This window comes from Branchiostoma belcheri, unplaced genomic scaffold, assembly GCF_001625305.1.
Source record: "Branchiostoma belcheri isolate BF01 breed outbred unplaced genomic scaffold, Haploidv18h27 scaffold46, whole genome shotgun sequence".
NCBI lineage: Eukaryota > Metazoa > Chordata > Leptocardii > Amphioxiformes > Branchiostomatidae > Branchiostoma > Branchiostoma belcheri.
Window position 1 is genome coordinate 388,763 of NW_017804087.1, and position 12,205 is coordinate 400,967.

The following is a 12,205-nucleotide window of genomic DNA, read 5'->3' on the forward strand; positions in this document are numbered from 1 at the left end:
CGATATATATCCAGACTTTCTTAGTTCCTAGTGCATGTATTATAACTTTGGAAAGTGGCAAAGATTTCTGTTGTACGCTTACCATTGTCCGTAAATGTGCATTGTTACTACAGTTAGTTACCTGTGCAGTACAAGGAGATTGTAACCTCCATCAAAGCAGCATGGTTTCTTTTACAAATATTTCTCTAATTTTGACATATTTTACAACTTGCAGTCTGAAAGAAAGACGCTAGGGATTGCCTTATCTTTCAATCTTTAAGAAAATAATGAGCTGAGTAAACTGTTACCTTTCCGTTTGTCAGATTTTACGCGCAGTCGTATATACATGTATAAACCTATTCAAAACACATCCAGTTCAAAACATTTACATTATATATAAAAAGCGAACGAATTTGTAACACACGTTTGGTATGAGCTCATATGTTAAGCTTGGAAAGATGGACAACTTGAAAGAATTAACAAACTTTTCGACTTAAGACGAAGTTTGGAGTTTCTAGAATGCTCATCGATAGCTTAATAGTGCGAACAGGAATGCCGTGAAATGAGACATATATCACGAATATGATGTTAGTAGGATTTGACGATGTAACAGTTAGAACATGGCGTCGATAGATGTTGATCTATTGTCACTGAGGTTCCCGTCCGCTGTAGCAGTGGCGGGGTCGTTCTGAAAGTTGTTGTCCAAGTTGGAACCTTCCGACTGGGTGCGGCGGAGGTTGTTTGGGACCTTGGGCGCGCGGGTGCTGTGTTTCCGCCGAGGGGGCGGGCTGAGGGCGCCCATGTCCGGAGGGTGGCGGGTGCGATACCTGTCCAGCTTCCGCTCCAGCTCCGTGGGGTCCGTGGGCGCCTTGATCACTCGCACCTTCGGGGCGTGGCTCTGAAATTTGGAGGCACAATTAAAGTCACACAGGGCACATTTAAATCCGCCCTTATGGCGATACATGTATGCATGTATGTATAACACTGTGTTGTAATTCCATGCCCTAAGTAAATAAATAAATTTTAAAATGAAAGTCAACGATTTTAAAATGCCATCAAAGTCTGTCATCAAAAGAAATCTATTCAATGGACGGATCACAGCCCTCCCTCCTCCATGAAAACGTTTAAATGCAACATAAAAACATAAAAAAAGCTCAAATACTTAACGAACACATGCAGCCACTCTCATTTGTCGTTCCGCTAATTGCCCCATATTGTCATTGAGTGAACTCATATTTGTGATAGACAGTTAGGATCGGTCTATTTTCAACTAGCTTTAGGGATAGCGTATATTTCACCTTTTTCTTTCCCTTCTTCTTCTTTTTTGACAGCTCGGCGAGGTCGTTGTCCTTGAGTGACCCCGCTGCTGACCCGGTCTCCGAAGACGTGGTCGAAGACGTGTCGATGGATGACGAGTCGCTCTCCACCGAGACCTCGGTCAGCCGAATGCTTCCCGGGTGGGCTGGCCGAGGTCTCTCCGCCGGGAACTTCACAGCTCTCCCCGGCATGCTCTCCTGTAAGAGGGTGGCTGCGCTGCACCTGGTCACCAGCACAAGGTACTGACACGCGCTGTCTTCCTTTTTCTGGATGAAGTCTTTTAGCGTGGTTTCTGACTTGAATTTACGGCGAATCTTCCTCAGGCCGGCCTGAAACCAGTTCCCCTCTTGGGCCCACCTTGTCTTTGTGTTGTTGACGTTGTTGTTGTCTTCATATTGCTAGAGAAATACACAAAACAAAACAAACTTAATGTAATGAAACTCTAACAATGCTTAATGAGCGTTACTTTGAATTCGCGGTGGACGTGACCATTTACGACAACAGGCTGCAATTTTACCGCATTCTGTTACCTTGCTGTGTTTGCCGGTGTCTGCTATGTGCGGTTCGCTGTTGGACCGAGGCAGGTTGAGGTGGAACGGGGAAGGGTTGTTCCTGGTCCGCCGGATGACTTCCGCGCAGTCCCCGCGGCCGCAGTACCGGGCCCACTCCTCCGCGCACATCCCCCGGCCCCAGTCTCTCTTATCTGTAGACGCTCCTACAGAACAAACAAGCAGGGGTTTTAGACTTCCGGGATGTATTCTGGGCTTTCGCTCACAGACCTCCGGAAAGGGATTTGGGGTTTTGACTTGCGTGAATGCGTGAGAGGCTGTATGATGCAGTTTAATCGGGTATTACACCACTTCCTGAATTTCCGTATACCATATGGCAAGTGAATACTGTACATGCTAAGGAACTGTTCATGGTACTGAATATCACATAAGCACATCCAATAGCTCTGTCCTTGGTGCTGAAGTGTCTGGGATTTACACTGTGTGGAATCCTACATACGGAACCGCCTGTTGTACTGAATACCTACTATCCACAGACAGGTTAACTCTCTTTCTAACTTTCTTTTTTATTGCAACATTTAATGACAAGACTTGGTGACGGCACACTCAAGTTTTCCACTTATTTTATCCCGCCACCAACGCAGAGGACAATACTTTTTTTTTTTCATCTGAGTGAAGTCGTGTAAAGTGCCTTTCCCCAAGGGCACAGAATCGGTGGCATGGCGGGATTCGAACCCGGGACCTCTTGGTTCTGAGCCGAGCACTCAGACGACCCCGTGAAAGCGTCAAATTGTTAACAGCCCACCTAACCTGCTAACACCAGCACTTTGGCGCACTCCAGTCTGCCGTTAATGGCGGCCTTCATCAGGGGCGTCATGCCGGCCAGGTTGGGCTGGTCCACGGCTACATCCGGGAAGTTGAGCAGCAGGAACACCAGCACGTCAAGGTGACCTGAAGAAGAAGAGGTACAATATGTTATTTGGTAGCCTGGAGGTAAGATTTAAGGCTGGAGGTAAGGTTTAAGGCTGCTATGTCGAGTTTTGTTGGCTGCTATGTAGGCCGAGTAGCTCATATAGTCCTACTAGTAACTAGGTTGCTAAAATAAAGAATGTACATGGACACATGTACGTACATGCAGAATGCATTGCTACGCCATATTCTTTTCCACATATTACATTCGTCGTTGGATTTTCAAGCAGGCTGGGACAGAACCAACCGCCGAAAAAGGTCTAAGACTCTTCTCGCCTTCTGACGTTTGCGGTCGTACGACGGTCGTAGGACAATGGTACAACGGTCGTAAGGCAATCTTACGACGGTTGTAGGACAATCGTGCGACGGTTGTAGGACAATCGTGCGACGGTCGTAGGACAATCGTGCGACGGCCGTAAGACGATCGTGCGAGGAATATGACCTCGCACGAGCTAACAATACTACTGTGTTGAAGTGACCTACCCGCTTGAGAGGCGAATATCAGAGGCGTGTTTCCCTCGTTGTCTGCCAGATTCACGTTGACGTTCTGCGCATGCACCAACACTTGCAGGATCGACATGCTGCCTTGTGCGCATGCGTGAGCGAGTCCGGTCTGGAATACATAACTACTGTTACACAAGGCGAGGAAATGCTAAAAGGTCAACATCCTTAAAATTGGCTGTTTATAAACGTCCATGTATTTGACAGAACCACTCTACTTTGTCCACTTTGCTGACGACCCGAATGACCTACCATACTAGCTTACGGAACAGAGGCCTATAACTACATATGTATGAGTGAAATGAGCATCTTCAAGTTTTCAGATTCGTCCAACATCTATCCAATGTCCTTAAAAAAGTAAAATGAATACATGGATAAGAAGGATGTACACCAATGGAACATCCTCTGTGTCTAGTGACAGAAGAATATCTATCTCTTAATGACAACAACTTAAACCCGCTAAATTGTAAGTCTGGTAGAAGACAGGGACTAGGGGTTTGAAGGTTATAGAATTACCGTTGCGGTATCATTGACATGCATTGTAAGCGCGTTATTCCTACTCAGCACAGTATTATCCGCATGTCGTTAGTTGTAATCGCTAATGATTCTCTAGGCTAGGAGCTGATGCGTAAGTAGAGATTTAAATGTGCTTACAAACGTGCATAAATGGCTTATAAACGTGCATAAAGGTATTATAAACATGCATATGAATGGTTTATAAAGATGCGATGGCTTATAAACGTGCATACAACAGGCTAATAAACATAAAAGGGCATATAACAATGTGGCTGTATAAATTGCTTATTAGCTCGGTGAACTGGTATCTTTTCTTTGCTAATTTAAGAATATAATAACACTATTCAATGCAATTTCTTGCAGTATCAAATCCCCTTTACAAGTACAAATCTTTCAGTCCACTTCTTCATGATTCGATATCTAAAGCACGTTTATCCCAACCGTTACCCTGTGGCCTCTATTCAATCGGCAAGCCGTGTAGAAGGAAATTAGCCTGCTCGCGGAGGCCAATCCCATTATGGATAAAGGTAATAGCGCTGATATAAAAACGCCACTTACGTTAAGGTGACACCGTGTCCCGAATCGGGGCTTCCAATATAACGTAATTTAGCATATTGTTGCAACTCGGCTGTGCAAGGATTCTGTGTTTACCGCCGGTGCACGGTCAATTTTATCACGTTGTGTTTTTAATAGTTACGATTTTCAAAACCGACCAATTGCTTGCTGTAAGACTTCATTTGCGTTAATGCTATAGAGAAAGTTATGCCTATGTAGATTATATAAAACCGAAACCAATTTAGTAACATGTGTCCTCTCTGTATTTCTTCTTTCTTTCTGGTTCTGACTCATGTTCTGTTATCGTTATTTGTTATGTGTGTGCTTTTGTATATATTCATATTCAAGTATTTTAGTGTCTAGTCAAATATTCTATTTTATAATTTAGATAATGTGCAGGTGGCGGCGAGAAAGAAAATAAGTTATGTAAATCTCTTACGCCGCCACTTAGTCTTTGTTCTTTTATTTGTATTGATGTCTTCTCTAACTAAAATATCAGTTATATTGCTACGAAAAAATATAACGATGATTATACAAGTCTGAAATATAACGATGATTATAAGTCTGAACACGTGATAAGAATAAGAATTATATAGTTTGGTAATGTTGGCACGACCAGTTCATGCATACATGTAAGTGCATATGAGAAGTCTATAATCCACGTGTACACTAAAAAAATCCCTCTTTAACCCCAAGGACCTCTTCACATTTATCCACATGGACACAGATACCGTTTCCAATTCCAAACCACACTTCACTTTACCGTCTGTAACTACGGGAATGCCGTTTGACATTTTGCTATTTTGTACCTGTCAGTGAAGATATCGTCTGCAACTCCAGAAATACATTTTGACATTTAGAGGGATGAGATTCCCAGGTGTGTAAGACAGGTAATAAGTCGGAGTCTCAAGCGTGGCTAAAACACGCGCCAAAAGGCATGGCTACGTTAGCTGAAGGTATCAAAGCTTTCACGCATAATCCTCCGGGAAGGAGAAATTCCAAGAAAACTGTTCGTATCCCCAACCCTTTCCATTTATTGAAAGTGTTGAAATGTGTGATGCGATTTCACCGCGTTGCATTTTGAATCATTCAAGAGGCTTTTGAAAATAAATGACCGTTAGGGGTGTACTTTTGTGATGGGTAAAGTAGCCGCTGCCGCTGCGTAAAAGCACCGAACAACAAAAGGTGAGAATCCCCATAATAATTCATTGTATCTTAATGGAATCCCAGACAAAACATAGCACCATGAAAACGTAAAGATGCTTTATTGTAGACTTTCCCATGAATAGGATTTTGGTCACGCCAGACAACATATATTATGGTGGTATTTTTCATTTGACTAGGTAGAAATCCACAGTATAAGTTGAAACTGCTTAACACACCATTTACAGAGCTGAAGGTACCTGTCCCTGGTGCTGAATATATCATTTACAGAGCTGAAGGTACCTGTCCTTGGTGCTGAACACACCATTCACATAGCTGACGGTACCTGTCCTTGGTACTAAACACAACATTCACATAGCTGAAGGTACCTGTCACTGGTGCTTAACACATCAATCATGTAGTCGAAGATGTCTGTCCTTGGTGCTGAATATACCATTTACATAAATGAAGTTACCTGTCCCTGGTTCTGAACATGTTGTTCAAACAACTCAATGCAACTGTCTCTTTGTACCTGATCTTCAAAGGTAAAAACTCTAATCTTCTTGGGATGATTATCCTGTTCAAACATACTTGTGATATGAAAATTGCAGGATACAAACGATACAAACGACGCCAGCAGCGAATTCGTGATCAAAGGTAAATTGTTTGGCTGTGTTGACTCCACAGCCTCGAGACTTGTTATAAATATGTATCACGGCGTGGCGATCCTTTGATCGCAGCTGTTTGATCTTTGGATGCCTTTTTCCTCAGGATTATTTTAGGACTTGTAATTTCAATAAACCCCTGTGGCAAAAATCATTGTTCGTTCATACAATAATTTCAAATGCCGAGATTTCAAGTATATGGTTGCAAAATTCCCTGAACTTTGAAAAACATTTACGAGGTAATTAGACCTACCTTTCCGGTCTTGTCGATTTGATTGACATCCTCCTCAGACGGACCTTGTTGTATGAGCATGCGCAGTCCCTTTGGGTTACACCGTACACACGCCTCTAGAAACGACCTCGGCGGGCGGAATTTCGAGCTGAAAGCCGTTCTGTAAGTTTCTGTCTTTGAAGACCACTGCAGTTTGTCTCGCCTTTTATCTACCTTGTTTACGTCCAAAACTGGTACTTTTTCAGCCTCTTTCACTTGCCCCGTTCCTATGCCACTCGCAGAGTCCTCTTGTTGTTGATCTACAAGTTGAAGGTCAATGTCGTCAGGGTAGACCCCTTCTTCCATCCCAGACATAGTCACGCCGGCTTCAAACGTGATTAGTTGTCAGGTAACCGAAGAAAATTGGATTGCCCGAGCGATATGGTAGCTCAGCTACTGCTGAGTGTTATATAGCGTACAGTCAACACGCGCCACGTATCCGTACAACATATTTCACGCAGCAGGCACTGGCTCTCTATGTGTCACCGGTGTCTGGAACACAGCGGGACAGTCCTTTGCCTCCACCTAGTTCAGAAACAGAGAGGAGAATGAGAAACCACAGGAAAACGATCGCCTCCGCTTTCTCCGAATGCGTGGTCGTATGTACAACACACACGCGCGATGAAAATCGTCGCAATAATGCGGGAGCCGCACGCCTTCCCGCCTGGCTGGCGGTGACGTCCGTTACCAGGCAAATCAACCTCAAATAGGGCGGGCTGTGACGTAAGTCAAAGCAGCCGAGCGGCGGCTCATACCCCGCTAAACACAGTCTACATCCTGGATTGAAGTGCTTTGGAACGGTTTTAATTCAACGGAAACTGAAAAAAAATATTTGGTATGCGGTTTCCTGTATCGATACCTCTGAAAAGTATCATCGTATCTTGTAAAAGGCAATATTATAAACTGTCAGTTTCAGATTCTCTATAAACCGTATGCTGCTTCAAAAAGGTTAATTGCTGTGCGTACTATGCACCACGTGCACTGTATCATTGCGGTTTATGTGGTTTCGGTCCCCTGCTATGGTAATTAGCGAAGCAATTGATCATTTTAACACTCAAAGTGTTGAAGAATTGAATAAAGAGAAGTTGGCTACTTAATGTAAATAAGAGAAACTGCACGTGAAAAAGGGATCAGGTATTATGCCGTGATCATAGCGAAAAAAACATTTCAGTCTATAGCAACGCAAAATCAAAGAGGATCGGCTGAAAGAAGATATAAAAGACTTTGGGGGCAACAACAGACGTGTCGCAACGATGACCTTTTGACCATCTTAGTAACGAAACAACGTTACATATGGTAGTTAAAACACCACAATCCACTTTAATGCCATAGATTTAGTGTATTTTGAACTATCATAGATTTGTGCTGGTTTATTGCTGACCTAAATGTCGTTAGATGATGATGATGATTATCTTCAATGTCAATGGGTTTTGACCTTGCTACAGTCCACGTGTATGAAAGAAGCCATTATTTCCGCTCCTATCCAACTATTCTCACTATCGCGGAAGTCACTAAAGAGTGCTTCACTCTCTTGAAATCCACTCAGTGCGCAGCAGACCAACGTAGGTCTGACGTGGGATGGTCACACAAGTGGAAGTAGGTAGCAACAGGAAATGGACGGCGCTGAAAAGGCGGTATCGACAGACACAATAACAGCTCTTTTTCTAGCACCACGGAGAGGATGGGGGTTCGATTGGAGTGCTTGTCGTGAACAAGAGCACTTTGGTTTGAAACAAAGTTTAATTCTGGCAGGAAATCTCCCACGCATTTCCGCTTTGGTGACGTGGCCGTTGGAATCTGCCCGGAGCTCCCAGGAAGTGAAGCTTTCTCACGGTCTGGCGTTTTCAGAACGTTTTCTGCCTGGAGCTTCCAGAAAGTTTTTACATGGAGCTTCCAGGGAGGTTTCTACATGGAGCTTTCAGGAGGTTTTCTACATAGAGCTTCCATTAAGTTTTCTGTCTGGAACTTCCAGGAAGTTTTCCACATGGAGCTTCTAGGAGGTTTTCTGTCTGGCGTTTCCAAAAAGTTTTCTGCCTGGAGCTTCCAGGAAGTTTTCTATCTGGAGCTTCCAGCTGCAGGAAGCCTTGATTGTATCATAAAGCAATCACAAAGAAGGTTGAGTAGACCGTTTTTCATTTCCTGCATTGTATCACACAATACTAGCACCCGTATTTCAATTGTGTAGGATCATTTCACGGGCGTATCTGTTTTTCCTATGGCGTCAAATTCCCACTTACTTTGGGCCCAGGGAAAGCGTTACAAGCTGTCCCGAATTGAATACTTTGTGAACGGCGTGTGGACTTTGCGATAACGGCTGCTCCACGCGTACGTGACCGCCGGCACTTACACAGAAGGAACGCCATGAAATACCAATGATTGATTCACTTGTCCATAAACCTGTGAGGAGGAAAATGGGGATCCCTAATCAAAGTCAATTACTGCCTGTGATGCATGAAGCTTCAGACTTCCTGGCGACGTGCATTCCAGGAGATTACGATTAGTCTGCAGCGGTTTTATTATCTTAAGTAAAATTCCCCGTGAGGGGACTACAATTCATTTTTGTTAAGTCGTATCCTGTTTTTGAATTTGATTTTGATGTCCCAAATGAAGATGTATATCGTCATGTTTTTCTACGAACATGTGCAATCTTGGAAATGGGTGTTCAAGCTGCAGTGATTGTAACAACATGCGTATATGTATGAACCATGGCAAAATCAAGTGTATTTGTTATGATGTATAAGTTGCAATATCCTAACAAAGTTAGAAGCTGGGAAGGGAGGTTTTGAGAGTTACAGTTGGAAATTTCACGAGTGTCTTGGACAGTCAAGATGTCACCTTCTAAAACGATCAACTCATCAAAGAGACGTCAGGCAACGTTAACAAGAAATCGGACATTTCAGACTTCTAGGAAGTATTTTGGGTTGTTGATTCACCCTCCCACGTGCTGCGGACCTACTTTCACGTTCACCCCATTTCCTGTGTCGGACCTTTCTACTGCCTGCATTTCTCCTGTCAATGTTCCCCTCCCACGTGCTGTCAACCTACTCTGTCTGGATAAACATACACACACAGCATAACATACACTTACAGCTCAGACTTCCAAAACAATACTGCCGTACCAGGAAGTAAATATAATGGCAAGGGTCGGATGAACAATGTTCACCAATAAAAGCGTTAAAAGCGGTTCAAACGGTGGCAATTGAACCACCCGTCTCGGACCAAGACCCCAGCATTCAGAAGAGCAGTCCACAGTACGCATGTTGAATCACAAGTGAGTCCATGGCTACCCTGTCTCGTGCCCTTAACTTACACACGTTATTTACCGGTCTCAAGTGACATGTTGATCACGTTTCAAGGAGGCTCGTGCAATAAAATTAAGGCCTGACGTTAACACGTACTGACGCTTGACGTAAAATTTTGATATCGTGCCTGTAGGATCACGTCACCTTTTTTTTATTTCAACACACTTGACGCACTCAAGCGAAACAGCTCATATTTATATCACCACTTTATTTAAAATAATAAAAACACAGGACAAAACATCAAATAGGTAAGGTCCAATGTACAGGAACAGGATTAAACAATTAAGGCAATGATATCTGAATACAGTATAAATCAGGGAAGATATATCTTAGTTTCGTACAAGTATAACTGTGTAATAGTGAGAACTGAGTCATATGACAGTAGAGGTGATCCTTTGAGAAACAAATATACAATAACACTATCGGATAAATTGTTGATATCTGAAAATGGGATAATCCCTTTTGGAACCTGACCTTTTCTACATGGTATGCTTTGATAGATGATTTGATAGTCAAATCAGTTGCATCATAAATGTTGTATTAGTGGTCCATTCCGTTTGGCTAAACCACAGTGGCAATTCAGAACAGAGTACCTTTTAGTTCTTCACTTTCATAGCAAGCAAATTAGGTATTCGTACAGCACTTGTATAGCATCGATTGAATATAGTATATGCATCAATCTATAACCCACTTGACGTATAATCATCCCCCACGATAATAATATGAAAGGTTTGGTTTTCGAATCCAAGCGACAGTCAAATTTCAAATGGGTACATAAAGACAGTTCTTCATAGAGATGGAACTTGAAATGCATTTGTAAAGACTTAACCGTTATAAGATGTACGATATCACCTACCAGTGGTATAATGTATGGTCTGGTAGCGGAAATCGGACTCCAGCCTCAAAGACGCAAATGACAGCGCCTGCCTGGCAAACACCTTATACAAGTTCGCCTTATATAGACCGACAGTTCGCTTACATGTGGCTCGTGAGGTCAAGTAGTATGCATGAAGTGTTAAGCACGTAGTCAGTGCGCACCGCGCATACGTAAGAGCTTGGATGGTGATTTGCTTTCATCAATCAATAACCGGCTGTCAATAGCCACCAGACAACTATAACCACTGACCGACATGGTAATGGTAGCTTAGCTCCAAGGTGTTATGGGGCATGTCGAGGTGTTGTGGTATTGTGATTACCTCCGTAAAAACGGAGGTTCTGTTTTGGGTGTGTTTCGTTTTATATTCGTGGAATCATAATTATGTACGCGAAAATTACCACATGATATGCTTACGTTCGAGATCCGTTTCATTTTATGTGTGCAGTTTGTAAACTTAATGTTTTGTACTACGCCCCCCCCCCCAACACACAATGTTACCCAGACAAGTCTGTGCCATGTAGATAATGTACTAGCTGGACCATGTGCTCATTAGGTATTCTTGACGTCACATCTAACTCCACTTTTCAATTAGTTTCATTTCAAGATTTAATTAAGTTATATAACAAGTGAGGACTGTATCCACATCAAGATCCAGAAGCCAAGTTTGTCCACGGCACGCGCTTTGAATCACTGATGAGTTCCTTACATCTCAAGCACTCACTCTATATCATCCTCCGGCGACGAGCTCATTTCCTTCCAATCGTCTCAAAGTGAACGTTCTCATAGATCAACAGCAGGTCCTGACGTAAACCTACTGACCTTATCGCCAAGTTTCAATTTCGCACAGGAGAAGCTAGACAGTAGTTGACATCTTACACTTACACTTCAATTCCTTGAGTAAGTGTCGACATCCTGGCATCGGAAATAAGGAATGACTAAAGGGTGTGTGCCAAAATTCTTCTTATGAGAATCACGTATGGCTTTTGATTCTTTTTCAACAAGTACCTTGTTGCAAATCTATGCAAATTTCCATGACATCATGATGACAAAATCATAAATTACAGCACCACGCCAATTTTTACAATTTCTAACGATCCTATATCCACTGCTGATATCTTTATACAAGATTCAAAAGTGTGATCTTGATCGATAAATATCTTTGTTTAAAACCTTCTGAAAGTGATTTTTGATGATTTTGTGATTAAGAAATGTTTTAAAGAATTTCTGTCTGAGAAATCGCCAGATTGCCCCTCTGCTGTGGGCCCCCGCTGGTTTTCCCAGCGTCAAAATGCGTCAGTAGCTGCTCCCCCCCCCTCGTAGGTGGTTAGTTCAGGTGAAGCGATCAATATTGCAAAGTAATTTGTTCCGTGCAGTTTTCATCCTTGACCTTCGTGTCGTAAAGAACGCGGCAGACGATGGGCAATCTCGAGGGCTAGGAAGAACTTATCATTTAATGGCGCACTGCGCTTGGTATTGGCTTTTAAGCCATAAACAACATTATCTTTACCTTTTTATGACCTCCCTAAAGTATTTTTGGGTTTTCATGCTTGTATTGGAACACTGTGAAGGGGATCATGCGATGTAATTTAATCGGATAATAT

The 12,205-nt window shown here is 42.9% G+C and overlaps 1 protein-coding gene across 1 annotated transcript; it reads right to left on the reverse strand.

Moving 5' to 3' along the window:
* Positions 1 to 577: 577 nt before the first annotated feature.
* Positions 578 to 6,787, reverse strand: LOC109479054. The gene is made up of 6 exons (XM_019780929.1): positions 6,408 to 6,787; positions 3,258 to 3,387; positions 2,616 to 2,756; positions 1,827 to 2,011; positions 1,278 to 1,694; positions 578 to 877 (listed from the first exon to the last, which is right to left on the reverse strand). Exons 1-6 carry the CDS (start codon positions 6,738 to 6,740, stop codon positions 593 to 595), a joined length of 1,491 nt encoding a protein of 496 aa, XP_019636488.1. The 5' UTR covers positions 6,741 to 6,787; the 3' UTR covers positions 578 to 592.
* Positions 6,788 to 12,205: the final 5,418 nt, after the last annotated feature.

What these genes read in the sequence shown, in the direction of transcription:
- LOC109479054 (XM_019780929.1), bottom strand. Translation starts at nt 6,740, where the DNA reads ATGTCTGGGATGGAAGAAGGGGTCTACCCTGACGACATTGACCTTCAA. An exon ending in GATATTCGCCTCTCAAGCGG is followed by an intron (nt 2,757 to 3,257) that starts GTAGGTCACTTC and finishes CTTCTTCTTCAG; the next exon opens with GTCACCTTGACGTGCTGGTG. An exon ending in CAAAGTGCTGGTGTTAGCAG is followed by an intron (nt 2,012 to 2,615) that starts GTTAGGTGGGCT and finishes TTTGTTCTGTAG; the next exon opens with GAGCGTCTACAGATAAGAGA.